Source organism: Fundulus heteroclitus, chromosome 12 (genome assembly GCF_011125445.2).
Source record: "Fundulus heteroclitus isolate FHET01 chromosome 12, MU-UCD_Fhet_4.1, whole genome shotgun sequence".
Classification (NCBI taxonomy): Eukaryota; Metazoa; Chordata; class Actinopteri; order Cyprinodontiformes; family Fundulidae; genus Fundulus; species Fundulus heteroclitus.
Genome location: NC_046372.1, coordinates 37,191,821 through 37,213,917, shown reverse-complemented (window position 1 = coordinate 37,213,917; position 22,097 = coordinate 37,191,821). Strand labels below are relative to the sequence as shown.

The following is a 22,097-nucleotide window of genomic DNA, read 5'->3' as shown; positions in this document are numbered from 1 at the left end:
CCTACCATATAGGGACGGTGGCAGCTACCCTGATCATAGTACAGCTTCTGTCTTTCATGAGCTTCAGCAGAGTTAAGCCTGGCTGTGCTGAATGCTGACTCCAGCCGCTCTGCAATGATGGAAGCATAATCCATCAGAGATCCAGTGCCCCAGGAATCAGGAGCACTAGCAGGCACTAGCACATCTGCAGGAACTCGAGCCTCACGTCCGTGCATGAGGTAAAATGGGGTAAACCGGGTGCTTGCATGCATAGAGGTGTTATATGCAAAAGCAACATGCTTCACATAGGTGTCCCACTCACCGCCATGAGAAAGCAACAGCTTGGCCAGCTGATCAATCAAAGTCCGGTTATGGCGCTCCACCATGCCATCTGATTTGGGGTTATAGGCAGTGGTACGGGTTTTCTTAATCCCCAGCCGCTGGCAGAGGATCTGGATCACTTCTGCCTCGAACTGACGGCCCTGATCACTATGCAGGATTTCTGGGACCCCATGCACCAATACATAATCCTCAAAAAGGCATTGTGCAACTGAATGGGCTGTCTGGTTAGGCAAAGCATACAGGGAAACAAACTTAGTGAAATAATCCTCTACCACTAAAATATATCTGTTCCCTCGAGATGTCATGGGCAGCTCCAGGATATCTGCAGCCACTCGCTGCAGAGGACGGCATACCTGGGCCCCTCCCATAGGAGCCTTTGGCCCAGGGACTGGGCTCCTGCGAGTCTGACAGGCCCTACATTGTTCACACCAATGCCTTATGTCCCTCAACATGAAGGGCCAGTAGCAGGACTGTCTGGCCTTTTCCCACACACGTTCTGCGGAAAAGTGTGCAGCAGCTGGCCCCCCATGCAACTGTTGAAGGAGCTCCGGCACCATGGATGCAGGGACAACAGTCTGAATTCGCTTCTGTCCCGTGGTGTCAGTGACCGCTGTGCGGCACAACAACCCCTCAATCACAGACAGACGATGAAACTCAGTCCACAACTTCCTCAAGCCAGCAGAGGAATCCCGGGGGAGTTTACGAGGCCGTCGCACCCTGCCCTGCTCCAACCATGTTAACACAGTACTAATGTCTGGGTCCTCACGCTGCAGTGACTGCAATTCAGCTCTACTATCACAAAGTGAATAGACCAGAACTGACTCTGTTTCCACATTTGCAGCTGGAGAGTGGTCAGACGTCTCCACTGAGGCCACAGTAACAGGTCCCGTTACAGGAGCATTTGACCCGACAGGGTCAGGGGACACAGGCCGACGGGACAGAGCATCCGCGTTCTTGTGGCGTGCTCCGTCCCTGTGTACCATGACCCAATCAAATGGATCCAACTCCAGCACCCACCTACTCCTGCGTCCAGTAGGGTCACTATCAATCGCCATGCGCCTAAGGCCCAGCAGAGGGCGGTGGTCCGTGATGATGGAGAACGCAGACGCCCCCACATAGTGTTTGAACTCACGCACAGCCCACACCATGGCCCATAACTCTCTATCGAAGGTGGACCATCTTTTCTGTGTGTGTGTGAGAGCCTGGCTGGCGTAGGCTATCACCTTCTCACAACCCTCTTCGTCCTGTGCCAGCACTGCCCCAACAGAGTCTTTAGAGGCGTCTGTGTACACCTTGAAAGGGAGTGCAAAGTTGGGCAGCGTCACCACCGGAGAGGATGTGAGCACCTGTTTGAGGTAGGTGAACGCAGCCTCACACTCAGCCGACCACTCAAAGGGCACATTCTTCCCAGCCAGCCGATTCAGTGGTGCCGCGTGTTGGGAGAAATTACACACAAATCTCCTGTAATAGGAGCATAGGCCCACAAAGGCCCTGACCTCTGAAGGGGTGCGTGGAGTTGGCCATGTCTTCACCTTGTCAGTGTTCCGTGGGTCAGGTCGGAGACCATCCCTGGAAACAACATGGCCCAGGAAAACGACATGGTCCCTGGCAAAGTAGCACTTTTTGGGATTCAGCCTCAGACCCGCTCGCTGGATCCTGGACAGGACTTCATCTAAATGAATGAGATGTTCAGTGAATGTACGGCTGTAAATCAGAATATCATCTAAATACACCATACAAATATGCCATGGCAGGCCCCTGAGAATAAGCTCCATCATGCGTTGGAACGTGGCTGGCGAATTGGTCAGACCCATAGGCATAGCCCGCCACTGATACAGGCCCCGTCCAGTCGTGAAAGCTGTCTTCTCACGATCCTCTTCAGCCACTTCCACCTGCCAGTAGCCATTTAAAAAGTCAAGTGTGCTGAACCAGGCTGAGCCAGCTAGAGCGTCCAGGCTATCATCCACTCGTGGGAGGGGGTGTGAGTCTTTGATCGTCACTGCATTCAAGCGACGATAATCGATGCAGAACCTCCACTGCCCCCCTTTCTTTCTCACCAGCACCACTGGAGAAGCCCAGGGGCTACAACTCTCTTCCACAACGCCGTCCGCCAGCAGTTCAGCCACTTGGCGTTCGATCTCCGTCCGTTTCTCGGGTGATGCACGATAAGCACGCTGCTTCACTGGAGGCGAGTCTCCAGTTCGAATATGGTGTTTGATCAGCGTGCACTTGCCCGTGTTCCGGCCATCCAAGTTGAACACATCAGCGAACCTCCGGAGCAGTTCAGCCAGCCTGGCCCTTTGCTCAGCCGTAACAGGAGACTCCTCCAGGGAGACAGGGCTCACTGCGGCTGGCGGCACAGTTGGATGGTCGTCCGCAACATGAGGTGGCACAAAGATGTCTTCCTCTTTGACGGGGTAAAACTCCCCCAAGTGTAGTCCCCGTTTGAGTTCGACTGCCTCCCCTGTAGGATTGAGGATGCGGGCTGAGGTCACACCGTTTCTCACACTGTTCACTGTACGAGCGACCACAAGTCCTGTCGTATCCGGAATGTTAGGCTCCAGGTATCCCTCGAAGTCTGCAGCAGGCCGACCGGTTCCAGCAGGAGTGAGAATATTCACCGGTACCAGGGCCTCACTCAATGGGGGAATGGTCCAGACATCAGCAAGGGACACGTTACAACAACTAGGGATTAACTCACCACCTTGAAGCAGGGGGACTGAAACATCCCATAATTGTAACACACCTCGCCCCAAGTCCAACAATGCACAGTTCGGAGCCAGGAAGTCCAGTCCTAGCAGGACACACTGGGTGGATTCCCTTAGTACATGGAAGGTGTGCTGCCAGTAGGTCGGACCCAGGCGGAAGGTGATTTCACAGGTACCGAGTGTATCCAACATTTGTCCATTGATTGCCCGAGAGTCAATATAGTTCCTTTTCAGGGGCCTGTTTCGCAAGGCAGGGACTGACATACGGAAGTCCGCACTGATCAGTGACACCGACGCCCCTGAGTCCACTAACATGGGAACCTCTGTGCCTTCGACCACACCCCTGACGAAGGAAGTCGGGTGGCCGTTACAGTCCAAATGAGCCATTACATCGGAGAAGTCATTGTTCAAGGGGCCCCTTATAGAACTGGCTGGCATTTGGGCCTCAATGCCAGCTATTGGTCGTTTCCCTGACGGTCGTTAACCACGTCCCGCTGTCGAGGCAGAAAGTGCACACTACGCCGTCTGGGCTCATCTTCCTGTCGAGCACGCCAGCTCGGGCTAGGACTCCTGCCTCCCAGCGGCCTAGAGGGGGAGGACACCCCAGAGCCGCGAGGCTGGAAACCCCTTGGGCGTGGGAACTGCCCAGATTCAGGAGAGCGACCACGTTGCTCCTCCCGAGAGCTCCTGGACCGGCAGCCCCACTCACCACAGGTACAGTGACAGCGTTCTCCTGAGGGCGAGCGAACGCTTTGCCCCCTCATGTCTCTATTCCAAGCCCTCAGCCTCTGATTGTCCTCACAAAGTTCTCTCATTTCCACTCTCATGGAGTACATGTCCTCTGTTAGCTTCTCAACAGCCTTCTGGAGACCCCCCGGAACCGACACGGACTGGACAGATGTGCTCTCACCACCGTAGGCCGCAGTACTCACATAGTCTCTCTGTAGGGCAGTTCTGGCATTCTCACAGCGCTCAGCCACGTGTAACGCCTCCTCCAGGTCCGTGGCACCCATCTCCAAACACTTGGCCTTCAACGCTGGATCCAAACCAGCCAGAAAGCGTCGAAACTTCTCTTCTCTCTGTGCAACATCACCATAATCCGGAAAGGCCTCCGCGACCAGCCGGCTCACGTCAGCAGCGAACACCTCCAGGCTTTCCCCAGGAGCACGCGCCCGGGCTGTCAGGCTGGCTCTGAAGCGGTCCATCAACTGCCTCTGTCCAAAAGCCGCCCCAAGTCTCTCCTTCACCATAGTATAATCCGACTTGGTCGCCCCAGGGAGGCTGTCCCACAGCAGGAACGCGGACTTGCCGAGACGAGTAGGCAGAATCCTCACTAACTCCTCCTCACAGTTGCCGCCGCTCCTGGCTGTGGCGCCGACGGCCACCTCCAGTTGTCTCGCCCAGCTGAGGAAACTCTGGCTTCCGTCCCCGGTGAAAGGAGGGGGGAGATCAATCTTAACATCCCCGCCCGGTGAGTATCTGCCAAGCATGCTCGAACTGGGTTTAAAAGGGTCCTCGTCTGCAAACCACATGTCCACTTAGCGCTGTTTTTCCAGCACCGCACGAGATTAGCCAGCAAGCTATATCGGAGACGCTAAGCTATCCAACTGGCACGTAGCCGTCACGGACAAAAAAAAACAACAACGGGGATTCAGGAAACTCCCACCACCGCTGCCACCAATGTAACCGAGCGTTCTAGGTTCGTGGATACGGTGCGGCCAGCTATATGTATTTATAGATATATCTGGATCATGTAAACAACAGACGGAATAGTGTGTTCAGCGGTAACCCCGCTTCTCCTCACTTTATTCTCCTTCTTCTTCAGCAAAAACAAAACAACAACACTCACGTGCTCCCCCTGCCGTACAACCCAGCGAACTCTCGCTCTCCGGCAACTAGAAGGGACACACCTTCTTTTCCATTTAAACATATAACAGTCTGTTACACTGATATAAGATTGTCACCCATAACATGACATAAATGGGATTCTCTGGTTGTCTGGATTTGAAAGGGAAAGAGAGTCCACAGTGGTGCAGGAAACCAGATTATTTGTCCATTTTCTTTTTCAGATGGACAAAGAGCTGAGCTCGACTACAAGGTCCAAACCACGATTCACAGGGAAGGTCCGTCTGTGTGTTGCTAGATACAGGTAGGTAAATGGAAGTTAACTTTCTACCAACCCTTTACCGCTATATTCTCTTACATTGGAGTGCCTCATATATATATATATATATATATATATATATATATATATATATATATATATATATATATATATATATATATATATATATATAACATAGCATTTTTGTTTCCTAAACCTTCAGAAGAGGAAATGACTGTTAACAGTGTTTGTTAGAAACGGCTTATAGTAAAGCCAAACTACCTTATTATATATAAATTGTGGACCTGAGAATATTTGTAGAAAATATATATTTTTTGGTAATCCCAAAGATTTAATTTTTCAAAGGATATAAACCAAAATTAGGCCATCATCATGACCATTAAGAGATGGAGTCAATAACACTGATTATCTCTTTATCATGTCACCTGTTAGTTGGTGGGATCGATTAGACTTGAATTAAATATTTTGTCTCCCAAGTCTGTGTTGAAAGCAGGACGAATGGGAAAGCGGAAGGGTTTAAGAAAGTTTGACAAGTACCAAATTGTGATGGAAGACTGAGTCAGAGCATCTCTGAAACTGCAGCTCTTGTGAGTTATGCCTGGTCTGCAGTGGTCAGTGTCTATCACAGGTGCTTTAAGGCTTATTGATGCACATGGAGAAAGAAGGCTTTCCTGGTCCAGTCCAACAGATGAGCAATTGCAGCTCAGATTAGTAGAAGGTATGCAGGTTCTAATACAACAGTGTCAGGACACGATGTATTGCATCTTGTTGTCTATGGGGCTGCGTTAACACAGACCAGTCAGAGTGCCCATGCTAGTCTTAATCGTGTGCTTTGTATGTTCAAAACAGCCTTCAGCAAATAATTGTTTCTCAAAATACTGTTTTCCATATAAAACAAGCCCAGGATTAAACACGCATGTAAAATAAGCCTGTTTTGTCTTGTTCGATTATTTATGTTTTTTGCTTTGTAACCCTAGTTACAATCCTTACGATGGGCCTAATGAGCACCCAGAAGCAGAGCTCCCCCTGGTGGCAGGGAAGTACCTCTACGTTTATGGAACGATGGACGAGGATGGCTTTTATGAAGGTCTAACCCTCATTTAAATGTTGTAAAAGATTTTTCACTTTGTCACACAGACACATTCCCACTGAATGTTTTCTATTTCCTTCAGGCGAGCTGCTGGATGGACAGCGGGGACTTGTCCCATCAAATTTTGTGGAATTTGTCCAAGATGATGACACGCCCTCTGTCCAACGCAGGGACACGACGGTCAAAGAACCAGGCTACCTCAACCACAGTAGCCAGCGACTCCTGAGTGGCACTGGAACAGGAACAAGCATAAGCAGTCAGCTCTCTGACAGTAAACTAGACTGTTTAAGCGCAAGCAGCTTGGGCATGGATCTTCTGGGCTCTTCCAGCAACGGGACCGGAACCTTGGATGTCAACATTGATGAGGTCGGTGAAGACATTGTGCCTTATCCCCGCCGCATCAACCTGATCAAACAGCTAGCCAAGAGTGTGATCATTGGCTGGGATCCCCCTGTGGTCCCACCGGGGTGGGGATCCATTAGCGGCTACAATGTTCTGGTCGATAAAGAGGTCCGGATGAGTGTCCCCTACGGGGGCAGGACAAAGTCTCTTATTGAAAAACTCAATCTTGCCACCAACACATACCGCATTTCAGTGCAGAGCATAACGGACCGGGGCCCGTCAGACGAGCTCCGCTGCACTCTTCTTGTGGGGAAGGATGTAGTGGTGGCACCTTACTACCTGCGAGTGGACAGCATCACTCAGAGCTCCGCCGAGCTGTCCTGGATGCCAAGCAACAGCAACTACAGTCACACCATCTTCCTCAACGGTGCAGAGTATGACATGGTCAAGGCCGGGGGCTACAGGTACAAGTTTTTCAACTTGAAGTCCATGACAGTTTACAAGGTGAAGGTTGTCGCACAGCCACATCAGGTGCCTTGGCAGCTTCCAGGTGATCAGCGGGAGAAGAGGGAAATCTCTGTGGAGTTCTGCACTCAGCCTGCAGGTCAGCCCCTGAAACAGGTCACAGTGAAATGCTCGCAGCTCCTGTTGTTTTTCATCATGTATGGTTGTATTGCCACAGCTAAACTTCCTCTGATATTGACATGATTGGTGTCAATATCAGAGCGGAACCATGCAGAACTATGTCTACAACCATATTGACATAGTTGTAGAAATGGTATTGTTGTCGGTTTGCTGGTTTCTCATTGTAGCAAAATTGCAACCTCACTGCTCAAACTCCTTGTTGACATGACATTTAAATTGTTGTTTCTTAATCTGCCAAGCTGTGCATTTGGTTTAATATATTGTTATGCCCCTTGGAATCAGTGAGCAGTTCTGGAAATGAAAGCAGACCCATTTCCCGACTTTTAAACTGTGATACTAATAGGTGTGCATTCAAATGCAAACTGACGTTAAATCCCCTTTTGGCTTCCATTGAGTGTGTTCAAACAGTACTTTGGCTTTATGGTGCCAAATTGTTTCGTTCATGTTTACTAGCTATTCTACAGTATTATAAACAGCTGGGTAACAGTTTAATAAATACATTTTGTGTGCATAGGTTTTGTTAGAATAAGATTCATACAAAAACAGCGTTGTTGTTAACATATAACATTTTTCAATGCTTAGGTGTGCCTCGTTGATTCTCCACACTGATCAATTTTAATATTTCATAACATTATCTCTGTTGCATTTTGATTCTTTTCAGATATGTAAAGTAGTGGCGGGACTTGATTGAAATCAGGTTAATCAAGTTAATCAGAGTGTCTATAATTAATCGCATTTTAATTGAAACCATATATCAGCAAAATAAACATTTTAAATCTCTTTGCTGCCAAATTATTGACTCAATAGACACAAGCTCAACAACAAACATTTATTTGTAGTCAGCTGTTTAAGATATTCAACCATCAGATTCAAGTTATATCTATTCAGCTATCAAGTGTTTCAGGAACCCCTGATCAATAATGTAACTTATTTGAAAAAGCATATTTCTTTAGAAATGTAAACAGTATACAAACAGTAACTATAGTACCATTTCTTCAATTGAATATGGGGGGGGGGGGGAAACAAGGCCTACATTATTGCCTTTAAGAGCTTAACATTTTCTGTTAGAAATAAAGGGCCATTTCTAAATTCGACGACAGAAGTATGACAAAATTATGCATAAAGCATTGCTTATAAGAGCTTAACATTTGCTATTTAATGCAACATTTGGTCCAACCAAAATGGGTATAGCACCAAGGATACTTTTTCTCCTTAAGCCAGTTACTAAGGCCAGATTAAACAGCTGTGGATGGGCCACTGAATGTACTGACCACCGTTGTAGTGGGCAGTCTGTCTCACTGACTGAGCGTTCTGCTCTGTAGAGGCTCGGGGCATGGTTAGGGCCCACATCAACAGAGTATAAAGAAAAAAAACAGGGGATTTTCGTCTTTGGTGGCTCCTTTCTGGGCTCTTGGGTAGTTTTATTGGATTCTTCTTGCAGGAGGGCCTCAAGCTTTGTCCACACGCCTTCTCGCTCTTCTTTTGGGAGACACTTTAAAGCCTTAAAGCGAAGGTCAAGCACTGTAGCCATTTTGAGCCAATCACAGTTGAGTGCAGCTTTGCGTTCAGACATGTCCTTCATTAAGGTAATCTTGAATCTCACTATGTAGGTTGAGTCCTCATCAGAGACCTTTACCATGTGGTCCAGGTATAGGAGGGTAGGTAACACCATAGAACGTGAGACATAACTTTCACCTCCAAGACATTCAGTAACATATCTGCAGTGATAAAAGAAGATTTTGAATTATTTTAGCAATCACAGTGATCAATTGAAGGGAATAAATATTCATGAAATGATTTACATTGTTTCTATTTACCTGCTTGGTTCAAGGATTGCAGTCAACTTCTCCAGTTTTGTCCACTATGCTTCAGACAACAACACCAGTTTGTGCCTCTGTTTGGCCAGAGTACCAACCGCTGCCTCTTTGCTCTTGAGAAGACAACAGGTCATAAATAGCGTAGAGTTCCACCTTGTGGAAACATCCTGAATCAGGGGTTCCTTTTCCTATCCAAGTGCTCTTTGTTGCTGATACAGATCCTCTGTGTTGGCTTGGCTATGTCTGAAATGACCCACAATCTTGCGGCACTTTGTTAGTACATCATTAAATCCACAACCTTGCTCTGCCAAATATGTGTAACACAGGGTATGTGCTGGAAAGGGAGCCATCTTGCAGCTGCCTTCATGTTTCTGGCACAATCTGTACCGATTGTTGGAACCTTTTACAGGACTGAGCCACAAAAAAACTGGTCTGTGCAGTTTAGTGCATAGTCTGTCGTTGGTTCTTGGTACAGTGAGGACGAAAGATGCTAAATGCCGGTCTTTGTTGATGACGTACATGGTGGGTGCGGTCACGCCAAAGTAGAAAGAATTGCTCATGGAGGTCCAATGATCACCTCTCAAAGCTCAGCTGCCTTCAATACGTCTTGTTTTGCCTGCTTTTCATCATCGTAAAGCGATTGATCTAGCTTGCAATTGTTTTTCTACACGGTAGTTCGTAAACTGGGTCGGATGTTGTGATTTGTAACACAGACTGTAAACCCCTCAACCTCTACCACTGAAAAGTGTCTACAATCCACTGCGATCCTTTTTGCTAGAGAGTCGCTTAATTTTTCAAACGTAGACTTACTTATTTTGGCATTGAAGCTGGTTGTCTGGTTGTAAGCTGGCTGCTGCGTTTATTTCAGCCACGGCTGTGGACGCTGGCATTAGCGTTGGGGACGGCTGTGCTACACACAACATGTTTTGAATTGTCGGTAGTGTAATTACAAACTCAAATTTTTTGAAAAAATTAAACCTTCATTTTGACAACATTTATTCAGTGGGCCAAAAAAATATTTCTTGTTAAGAAATAATTGTTTATGACAAAACCACAGGTGATTCTAGTTTCCCCCGTTTTTGCCAATAGGAAAGGGCTTGATGTTCTATAACATTTGATAAGGCGGAAGGATTCAGAGCTACTTTGACTTTTCCTCTTCACACAATCCCTTTAGATCATCCAAAATGCTCTGTGCTCTCTTCTGTTCAGCTCAATCCAAAGCCTTTCAATTAGATTTGGATGTGGTGGCTCTGGTAACCTTTGAAAAAGGTTGGGTGTCTTCTATCTGGTGACCCATTTATGTTTGCATGTTGGTTTGGGAACCTGTTTGAATGACTATCTTCTTGAAAGACCAATTGACGACCCATTTTCAGTTTTTGGGATGGAAACAGGTTCACAGATCCACTCAGTGCTTAAAAATGTGGGCCTGAGGTGTTGTTCTACATATTCACTCTTTTTTTCAAAGGCATACCCACCTGTAGTACTTGTTACTGAAAATCTCAGTATTAAACTCATCTAACCAGCTCACATGGTTAATTCCTACCCGAATTAAGCAAACTTCATGTTTACATTTGTGATGGTAGGACTGAAACTACCCCCAAATACCACCTGACATGCAGATAGCCTGATGGGTGTTGTTGAGACCTGCTCATTGAGAAGCCACTCTTTTCTGCAGCTCTCCAGTGAGCTTTATCACTGATTTATCATCTCTCTGCTCACTGCCTGTGGTGGCAAGATGAATATGGGTCCTCGACCCTCCTCCTGGCCTGTCTGTTACATCATATTTATACCTCTGGGAAACAGAATGCTGTGCATTACTAATTACACTTTTTAAGAAAGTAAAGCATACAGTTAAAAAAAGTAAATTGAAATTTAAAACATGGTTTAATTAACAGTTTAAAAGCATTCTTATGGGTATCAAGGATTGTACTGCCAATGAGTTTGCTAAAAACATAAATCCTTAATATCATAATTTTACTGGGACTAAATCTATATCAGCTTTGTTCATCAAGTTTGTGCAAACAAACAAAACGTTTGATACTGCTTTCACTTTGCAAACATAAAATAGAAACTGTATAATAAATATATAAAAAGCAAAGCAATTAGCTTTTTCTATATTTATTATAGTGTTTTTGTAAACACACACACCCATATAGATAGATAGATAGATAGATAGATAGATAGATAGATAGATAGATAGATAGATAGATAGATAGATAGATAGATAGATAGATAGATAGATAGATAGATAGATAGATAGATAGATAGATAGATAGATAGATAGAGTGTTTTTACTAAATGAAGACTAGGTTGGATTAGCACAAATATGAATTATCGCTCCATCGAAAATTTTGCTCATTGAGAAGCCACCCTTCTCAATGAGCAAAAACCAGACTTTCCCACAGTAGACTTGGATTCTGCTTTCATGAGGCTTACAGCTGCATTTCTGTTGCCAGCTGTCATGCTGTAGCAAAGGGTTTGAGAGGAAACACGATAAGAAGTTCTTTCTTCACAACCTTCACACAGTATTTATGGTAATATTTAAATTCTGTATAATTGTTCAGAGGCGGTGTTGTCAGTTCTTTTTCGAATCTTAAGACAAGCAACTGTAAAAATCGGAGGTCAACGTTAGACTGTAGCAAATAGATAAGTTGAAGCTTGATGTCAGACCTGACATTTCGGCTGGCAGCTGAAGCAGCTTCATGCTGAGAGTTCATTAAATGATCAATCCATTGGACATGTTAATTAAAGGCACCTGAAATAGCATAAGGATGGGTGGCAGAGAGTTGTTATTGATAAAGACGGTCTCTTGAAGCCTTACATTAAGCTTTTGTGCTCAGCGTGTCTTTTTCAAACAAGTCACTTCATTAGTGCACAGCGATACAACATTTTTGTCAATATTAATCACCCGGAGCTGCCGACAATTCATTGCCTGAAAGGGAAGTAACTGTATGCCGTCGGTTTCCAGAGTTAATGAAAGTGGCTCTAGTGAAGTATTTATTTAAACTCTCACTTTAGTTTGCGGAGGACCTTGTTGTTTATGATGCAGGCAGCGTGAAAATGACAAGAGAAAATTGAATCTCCATGCAGTTGCTCTTCCCTTCTCCACGTCCGCGTTGTCTGCTGGCAGGAGAGAGTAAGAAACATGATTAGAATGTGTGGATGTAGGTTGTCAGTCCCATCCTGAAACTCTCACAGCTGCACATTGATGCATGGAGATACGTCTCCGTGCCTGCCGCTGCTCACTTTCACTCCAGGTGAGCAGCAGCACTGCACAGATGGTATGTTATCTAGTATGCAGCAGGCAGATTGTAGAAATTCAGAGCTGGCAGCAAGAGATCGCTTTTTTTTAAAACTATTTATGGTTGAATCTAGCAAACTTGGATTTTCAGCAAATGTAACAACTAGGCCTGAACTGAAATGGTAAAGATTATGGAATTATGGTTAAAAAAGAAAAAAGAAGAAAGAACATAAACTAAACACCATGTAAATGCTGAGTTTTACACATTGTGTAGATCTCTAGGGTTTTGATGGTGTATCTGTTGGCTTCCTTGCAGTCTATCTTTATCTTTGATTAATATATAAAGCCATCCTATGTGGTGTGGGGTTTTATGTCGTTACACACTTAATATTAGGTATAAATACTTAAATATATAAACTAGAACTGACTCATGGTTTACCACATTTTTAAATGTACTGTTTTTCATGAATGCATCAGAATAGATACAAGAATACCCTCCAACAAAATACTATTTTTCATTGTTATCATTACTGATCAGTTGGTCTAATTGTATCTTTGTGTTGCTGAAAATATTTCAGACACGTTGTAGGATTAAATTTGAGTAAAATCTCTTCAGAGACTGTGGACGTTCATCTCCGTAACTAGTTTATGTTGTCGTCCTCAGGTCCCCCTCTCCCTCCCCAGGAGGTGCAGGTCCAGTGTGGCCAGACTCCAGGGGTCTTACAGGTCAGATGGAAGCCTCCTCCCTTGACACCTTCAGGAACTTCTAATGGGGCTAGTGTAATTGGCTATGCTGTTTGCACAAAGGGACAAAAGGTACCTTTTCTCTTCCCCCTCCTCAATACTCTAAAATGCAGATAATAGGGGCTGAGATAGCTTTTGCTTCCTCAAGGATTCCTACTGTGGGTAGAACTCTATTGCCATCTCCTGGAGGAATGATTAAATGTTGATATCCAGTCTCATGGGACCAAAAAAATGAATATAAATACATGAATTCACAAAGTAGCCTCTGTTCGCCCCCTACTGTGCTTGTCATTTCCCCCTGACAGTTACTGATTTGCAAATTCTGCATATTTGTCTGTTGATTGCAATCATTGTTTTATTGTTAGCCAAACCGTAGCTTATTGTAAGCCAGGAAGCACGATGCATTTTGTATACTGAGTTACCGGGAATAATTTGCTACAACATAAGGAGCACAGAGAGATCAGAATAATGCTGAATTGAACAGAATAATTCTGCAATTGATCCAGGTACCTGCTTAATGTCTATACTCCCTACTATGACTAACTAAAATGACCAGAGTATATTTTGCTTACATATGAATATAAAGGTTCATATGAAGGTTTGATTGCAGTATTTGCAGGGCAAATACTGCAATCAAAGTCGAACTGGAATTACAAAACCTGCAATAAGTAAGTGAGAAAGTAAATAATCAAGGAAGGAAGGAAGGAATCAACTCTGGAAATACAAATATTTATCCATATTCTATTTCCTATACTTATCCCTCCTGTTATATGATAAGTAACAGCATGTGCTTGTAGTTCAAGCAATTGCTCCAAAGAACTAAAACAGATCTATGAAGACCAAAGTCGTTTGCCACTAGTCAGGTTTTATAAACCCTGAAAACGGAACAGGATGAGGTGTGGAAGTTCTCTGTGATCCAAGGAATTGCAATCTTGCGTTGTTTGAGTGAATTTAAACCAGCAAATGATTATTGCTTTAGCAGTATCTGACAAATCTTTCAGGTATCCCAGTTTTTCTTACATATAGGAATCTTTATTTAGCTATTATAAATGTATGCAGGCAGATGTTTGCCTACTTTAAGGCCATGCTTTGACAAAGTGCAAGGTTTTGAAAGCTGGAAAAAAAAGTGGTTCACCCATTGGTAAAAACTCTTCCTTTCAAATGCAGATAGCAGAGGTCTTGTACCCCACAGCCGACTATGCGAGCGTGGATTTAAACAGGATTCAAGGTCTGGAGGCCAGAGAAGTCATTGTAAGGACGTTATCAACCCAAGGAGAGTCCCAGGATTCACCCGTGGCCATGATCCCACACAACCTCTTGGGCTCTCCACGCCTCTCCCACAGAGTCACAGCACCTCCACCTTCTATGCCCCATCCAGTGCCACAGCCCCATCCAGTACATTCCCAAACCCATCCTCCTTATCCATCCACATATCCCCCAAATCACCCTCAGCCCCAGGTACAGCCTCTGCCACGAGCCCAGCCTCACACGCTACCCCACGCACAGCCACACTCGCAGCCCGTCAGTCACCCTCATCCTCATCCTCAGCCTCCTTTTCAGCGCCACTCCATACCCAAGTCGAAACCATTAATAAGTGCCAGAGAGCCAGAAACCAAAGAGCATGAGGTGGGCCTGCGGGTAGCCCAGCCGTGGGAGCGCTCCCCCTCTCCGCTGCCACCCTTGCATGGACCCAACTTGGAGCCTCCACACTTCCCACCCCGGCGATCACCCTCTCCTCAGAGGATTCTGCCACAGCCTCAGGGAGTCCCTATACCCAACACCATCGCCAAGGCCATGGCCAGGGAAGCTGCTCAAAGAGCTTTTGCTGAGGGCAACCGGGTGCGTGACTGACACTTTAAAGCCAACCCTGTGTAGCAGAATGTACCATGAAGTAAACCGGAATACTGTGATAGTTTCCCTTTTTTCTAGTTAGGAACCCTTTACATTGGAAGATTTAAGAAGATGTTTTATTGCTAATTATTCTCACATACAGTATAAAACACATGACGCTTTATTTAAAGATGCGAATGCACATATCTATCTCATTTATGCTTTTGCTACCAGCTCTTCTCTGTAAAATTCTGAAAGTGTAATTTTACTACTGACAGGTTGAGAAAAGGAATATCTTCAGTGATCGTGGTAATGCCTTGCACCCGCCCAACTCAGATGACGAGGAGGATGGCTATGACTCTCCGCACGCAAGAAGAAGAGGAGCCTCGGTCGATGAATTCCTCAGAGGCTCAGAGTTGGGCCGACAGGTAGTCGTCAGAAATCCCAAGCTTTGCTTACTCCATCAGCGCCTGTCCATCTCTATACTTTAGGATACTAAGATGTCTTTAATGACTTGTCCTTGATAGATTTTCTAAACTTCTGTTTATTTTTGATGGGTAAATGCGTAAATAGAAATAGAAAAGACTCAACACATTCATATACTACATGTACCACATTAAAATTCAAGACCGATCAAGCTGAGAAATGGTCTACTTTGGTGACAATCACATTTTGACTTTACATGCAGCGGTTCAACGATAAAAATAATCTAAAAGAACAACTAAGGATTGCCTCAGTGTTTGTCTAATATGGATGTAACCTTTTGCGTCATTGCTTTAGAGTTCTTCATCGAGTTCAATGTGTCTTTGCAAAGTAATTTTAAAGTCTTATTAATGCTAAAATACAGAAAATGCCTTTGGTTAGAAAACAAAAACCATCATTTAGAGCCAGGGAAGTTTTGAGGTCACATAAGCGGCGCCAGTGCTGTGATTCCCTTTCTGGCAATATGACATTCATCTTTGTGTCAAAACAGCAACCTGCAACAATCATCTTTTTTTTTTTTTTGTTTGTTTGTTTTTTGCAGCACCACCACCATCAATACAGCCACAGCGAGGAGTACCACACAGAAAGTAGCCGGGGCTCCGACCTGTCTGACATAATGGAGGAAGATGAGGAGGATCTTTACTCTGAGATGCAGCTGGAAGAGGGTCGCAGGCGCAGCATCAACTCTCACAGCACCCTTAAGGTATGTATTTAATTGCACCCCTGCGGCGGTCAGATGGCGAATGACGGAAAGTGTTTTTACGGACCCGTCGCCTGTATTGCATCAGTCCAGTCAATGGCTTTGCCTGGCTGTACTCCCATGCCTAGAGTCAGCCCGACCCGCTGCTACACACGGTCCCTCCTGTCCTGCTTTACTCGCTGCAGGCTGAGCTCGTGGAGATGGCTTTACAAACGTGAACGTACGAAATGCATGTGAGAGTACCGTGAACTAAAAGAGCAATGAAAGTGAAATGCTAAAAGATGATAGAGCAGTGCAAACATTAATGTACCGTACTGTATCGGGGTCATGGCATATCAAGTGCATACGGGAATCTCATTTAAGTGAGTACTTAAATGAAACCTTTCACTTTTGTTCGCGTCCGTCATGTCTGGATGTCTGACTTCAATGTTACCACCGTCGGCACACGATCTTGTCTCTTCATTCAGTCTGTGAGTGTTAATGTGTGGATGTACAGTCTGCCATCATGATAAAAAAAAAAACATTAGGCTGGATGGTGCCTGTTGGACAGTATTTAGTTACCACTGCTATGGGAACTCAAGTTTCTTTTCTTGTTGGAACCGTAAAGTAATCTGTTGATAATGATGGGTTACCAGAGGTGTACTAAAACCAAACACGCCAACACCGTGTCACATTTTGTCACATCCCATCTTTTTTAAAATTCATGTTGACCCTTTCTTAATCTGAACTAAATGCCTGTAAAGACATTAGCTTTTTATTTGATCATGTTTCTTTACATATCGTTAAAGAAAACAGATAAATGAGATAAATATTTTCTTTGACCTCTAAGATGAAATATTTGTACATTTGATTTTTTGTTATTTTATCCATATTCATCTTTCCATTTATCTCTTATCTGTGGTCCTAACTTCTTTCCAATGTTTCACGTTGTCCACATCTCTGTTCTCCTTCTTAAGATAGTGCTCCATCTTTGAGCCTTCGCAGATTCCTGTTCAGAGCATGCCATTTCCTCTTCACGGAATGAGACTGCATGTGTTTCTACATTGCCACAAATAACTAATTCTGTCTTTATTTTGTCTTTTTCCCCCCATTTGTTCTATTCACATACTATGTTGTTCCCTGCCCGTTCTAAAACCTTCGAAAACCTTTCAAACCCCCCTCACAAAAAAAATATATACATATAAACTGAACCTTTTTGAATTGAACTGACCCTGAACGAACTATAAAAATGTGGAACATTACCTCCTGATCATGACATAGGCCTATTACAAGCGTCAGGACTTAGCTGAAGAAAGAGACTGTTGGGACCTCCAGCGGGAAGTGGTGAAGCAGAGGTCGCTCCGCAGCAAGCGTCTCCACAGCATCCCCGAGGTGGCCGAGGAGGAGTCGGACAGCTTGGACAGCATGGGCCAGCATCTGAGCTTTGACGAGGGCGGGCGGCCAGGAACCCCACAAACGCAGCGGAGGATGTACCCCCAGGAGCACCACATGCGTGACCCCCTCCCCCCGGGCAAAAACACCCGCCTGCAGCGCCAGCGATCCTCCCCTCGCTTCACTGACAGCCGCTATGGCTACAGCACCGACGACCGCAGCTACGGACGACCCAATCGGCAGAACACCAAGAGCCCCGACAGCGGTTTAGACTGCGGCAGCGAGGAAGAGGGGTCCCTGGGACGGGGTCACTGGGGTTATTATGCCCATGGGAGCCCCATTCGGGGACCTGTGCGCATCATCCACTGCGAAGGGCCCAGTAGAAAGGCGAGCGCTGGCAATGGGCCGTAAAAGAACGCTGACCCGTCAGTGCAGCGTGGAGGAGGAGTTCTCCGACGCCCCGGTGACGGCCGCCAAATCGGTACACACTGGTGACTTTAGGAACAGGGAGCACATGGGGTCTGGTCGGGAGGTCGGTCCACGAGACTACTCCAGGGAAGGAGCCCTGAGCGAGGGCAGGCTGAACGAGCTGGACAGGGTCTATTACAGCCCCCACAGGGAGGCTAGGACCCAGTCTTTGTCCAGGCTCAACCGGGACCAGCCGCTGGTGTGTGAATCAGAATTTCTGCTGTATTTTCTATCAGCAAGCTGCAGCCTTGCTTTTTTTCTTGGTCTATTTTATTTTATCTAAGCTCCCCTTTTCTTTAGTTTGCCTTTTTGTTTATTGTTTTATTTTTGGAGGAGATGTCATGTTCATGGTTGGTCTTATTTGATTTCCTGTTTTGTGTGAATTAATTTATTTGTATTCAGACTGTTTGCCGGTTTTGAAGCAACTTTTTTTTTAATTATTATTATTATTACCTAAAGGCCATTTTAGGTTTGGATTCCTCATGTCTTTGAGGGAAAAGGCTCCATTTGACGGGAAGTCTCTGTGCAGTGCATGGGGACATGCTGCTCATGCCTTTTCTTGCTTGCCTGTGCCTTCTCTCTGCCAGCTGCCGCCTTCATATGTTGCTGTTTTTGTCCCTCTCACGAGAGCTGCAACCATAGTGCTCCATCATGTGTTGGAAGCTTTATGTCAGCATCTCTTGGCCTTCATTGCTACACTTACAAAAAAAAAAAGGACAAATCAAGATTTATGCTTCCTGAAGGAATTCAGTTTAGGTCCATAAAATCATCTCTTGCTAGAGATGCACCAATCAGAGTTTTGCAACTAATGTTCGTTCCAGTTTTTTCGTAAAGCTTTGGCCTGCCGATAGGGATTTTTAGCCAATTCTGTTCTCTTAAGAAAGCCATTAAAAATGTAATGTACGGTTTCTATAATAATAAATGACACCTTAATTAATCATGTCATAGCACCTTTCCATATAAAACAATGACATATATACTGTGCAATTCAAGTGAAAAACATTTATAAAATGGTCAAAATAAAAAGTTGCAATAGCCTGGTTAGATAAATGCATACACCTTTAAACTAAATACTTTGCTGAAGCCCCTCTTAAGCGTGGTATAACATTCAGTCCTCTTGAGTCCACACTTGCCAATAGTTCTAGTGGATAAAGTTCAGCTATCCTAGTGGGGTTCCTCGGTCATTGGCTTATTTGCATCCTTTAGCTAAAGCAATGGTTTACAAAGGTTACTAAAAATCAAAATGATTATAAAGAAAAAACTCCACAGCCATACAGTATATCCGCACTATGCCACTGTGATCAATAATTGAAGGAAATATAGGACAATGGGGTTATTACAAAAACTTTATATTTCTCCAAAATCGAATAAAAAAAGAAGTCAAGAGAGAAAATAGTCAGGGAGGAGCTGACCGTAACAAGGGAAATAGAATCGGGAATTTCCAATACTGGTTTTGCTGTATTCTCCATACGTCTAAAGGAGACAGAAGCCTCTCTTTCAGATAATACTGTCCTAGCTGAATGGTTTGATGAAAGAAAACTTTTGCAACACACTTCAAAAGTAAATTTGGCACAAAACTACAGTATGTCCACAAAATAACACAATACCCACAGTGAAACAGGGCGGTGATAGCATCGTGCTCTGAAGTCAGTTTTCTTGAGACAGCTAGATTATTTTTTGCTGGTTGAAACCTGATGAAACGTTTTAAATGCTATTTAGGTTTCTGATGGAAAGCGGCCAATTAAGAAGTTTTTAATCACTGTGAGTCCAAACATATGTCAAAATGAACAAAACGAGTTCACCAGAAGGCAATTAAACTTCTGGAATGGCCTAGCCAAAGTAAAGGACTACATCTGAAACACATTCTGTGAGGCTACCTGTAGCAGGGCCAAGATATGTCCTCACAATGTGTCTGATTTGGAGAACCTTTTTTTAGGAAAGACTGAATAATAATTGGCAACTTAAAAGGTGGGAAGATGACAGAGCTCTGCCAAAGACAATAAAATAAAGAAATTCAATCAAAAGTTCCAATAACACACCTATGCAAGCAGGTTGCATCACAAAGTAACAAATGATTTTGGAGTTCACATTTAAAACAGTCTTTGGTGCCCATCATTAATGAGTAACACAGCCTGGCTAGCATCACTAAAACGGCAGTCTCAGCGTGTAATTTCTAAATAATGTAGAGCCTTACCTTGACTCGGAGAGAAAAACAGCTGCTATTTCCGAATTTAGCACTTTCCATTATAGAGGATGAAAGATCAAAGGGATCAAACGGAGCCACTTTGCTGTGGTGCATTCGAGCTTCCTCTTCTGCAGGTTATCTGAAAGTCTTGCTCTCTCGCTCTATTTCTTTCTCTGCCTGAAAAAAAGACACAAACGTATACTATTTAAAAAAAAATTGTGTCTTTATAAACAACTTCTTGCATTTCTGGTCATCCTCTGACACTCCACTGACTCTGAAAATGGCTAACGGCACTCTGTAACTACTAATGCACCACAGAAGGGTGCTCGTTCTAGCAGCACTTGGATGTGGTGTGTTTGTGAGGAAAGGTTTTATGTTTTACTTTAGGAGCATCCAATCACTAGTCATGGCCGGTCAAGCTGTGAATCGTTCCCATCCAATCACCTGCCAGTTTGTCGGTGCATCTCTATCTCTTGCCTGTGCCTTTTACTTTGTTCAGTAAAAGAAAAAAATAAGCCTCATAACATTTTCAGTCGTTTCATGTTGTGATTCACGTGACTCGCAGGCAGCCACCGATGGAAGCCACAATAACTTTCCTCATCCAACAACTTCTTTGTCATTTATCCGTCACACCGTTTTGTTTCCCCCTGTTTGTAATAATTCATTTTTAAACATCTGTTTTTTTTGTTTTTTTGTGCGGCCATTTGCTTCCTTTTCTCATCAAGAAGCTGACATGCACAGAACAGAACAAACCAAATGAATGGTCTTTAGCTTCACATTGAACCCTTCCTGAATCTAAGTCCACATAGTTGTGCTTGGGGTTTGCTTGCTTTACCTGTTTTGATGTTGGGTTGATGGATTTCTTTGTCATTTCATTATTATTTTGCCTCCCTAAGGACAAATGGAAGACACATCATTTGCTCTTATGGTTTTTCAGTTGTTTTGAAAAGGACTGTGGAAATATTTGAAATATATATATATATTTTTATGTTTATATGTGTCAGTAGTGTTGACGATTTGCAATTCTGATGCCTTATCTTTTTCTTTTCTCTACCCTAAGATTATTGGGAACTCAGCATCACACAGAAGCCCCGAACTCCTGGACCACTCGGGGAGGAGGCCGGTTCACATCGGCACCCCTCCTCAGCGACGACCCATCCCTTCCATTGGTTAGTGAGGTCACCAGATAAGGATCTCCATCTGCAGGGCAACTGATGTTTGTGCTGTTTATACCATGCGTTTCCCCTGCCAGTATCAGCCGAGCATCTCTCCCATAGAGCTTTAAAAACACCACATATAGGCACCTTTTTTGTTGGGTGTTTTTCGCACCTCGTAGAAGCCCATCTTCATGAGCTGAACCCACCAGATGTTCACATGCAATTTTGCTGAAAGGTTATTGCAGAAACACTCCTTATGCCTGTTTTTTTTTTTCATTTATTTATTTTACTGTGCGTTAACATGTTCACATGACCGCCCAATCTGCCCTCAGTGCAAACATTGCTGTTTTACACCCCAGAGACTCTGGAGGGAACCCTCATCATCCTCCTACTGTCTCAGCATGAGTGAATGGGCCGTGGTTCTGAGCAGCGTGTGTGAGTGGGGGGGGATCTCTGATCATAACGTTCTGATTGGTGTCTTCTGTAGAGATCACCATGGACAGTAACAGTGAGGGGAGTGAGGGGAACCTCTCACCCGTCAAGGAGGATGTTTACTATGGCAGTGTAGCTCGGCGCAGGATATGGCGATCTCTGTCCTCAGAGGATCAATATGGTATGTGGTGCAGCTTCTCCTCAAGACGGCAATTCACATTAACGTTGCCAGAAAAGGGCCGAGAACCCTTATTGGAAACATGCCGTGATATTTTGATGGGCTTTGTTCTGTGCTGGACAGTTAGCCGCTTTGGTTGTAAAGCTTAGCTGAATAAAGCTGACTGGGGAAGACAAGATTGGTCACTTTTTCCCCCTTTGCTGGAGAATGAATATCCCTTTCCTGTATGTGCCCCTGCACCTATAATCCCCCAAAACCCT

The 22,097-nt window shown here is 44.7% G+C and overlaps 1 protein-coding gene across 1 annotated transcript in view; it reads left to right on the top strand.

Annotated features, from left to right (window-relative positions):
* The window catches only part of rimbp2 (RIMS binding protein 2), a 107,203-nt gene that overhangs the window by 72,719 nt on the left and 12,387 nt on the right, over positions 1 to 22,097 (top strand). The window contains 11 exon segments of the mRNA XM_021318354.2: positions 5,099 to 5,178; positions 6,132 to 6,241; positions 6,327 to 7,190; positions 12,954 to 13,105; positions 14,201 to 14,872; positions 15,142 to 15,291; positions 15,888 to 16,049; positions 17,307 to 17,789; positions 17,791 to 18,084; positions 21,131 to 21,239; positions 21,715 to 21,840. Of these exon segments, the coding sequence (XP_021174029.2) occupies positions 5,099 to 5,178; positions 6,132 to 6,241; positions 6,327 to 7,190; positions 12,954 to 13,105; positions 14,201 to 14,872; positions 15,142 to 15,291; positions 15,888 to 16,049; positions 17,307 to 17,789; positions 17,791 to 18,084; positions 21,131 to 21,239; positions 21,715 to 21,840 (3,202 nt within the window).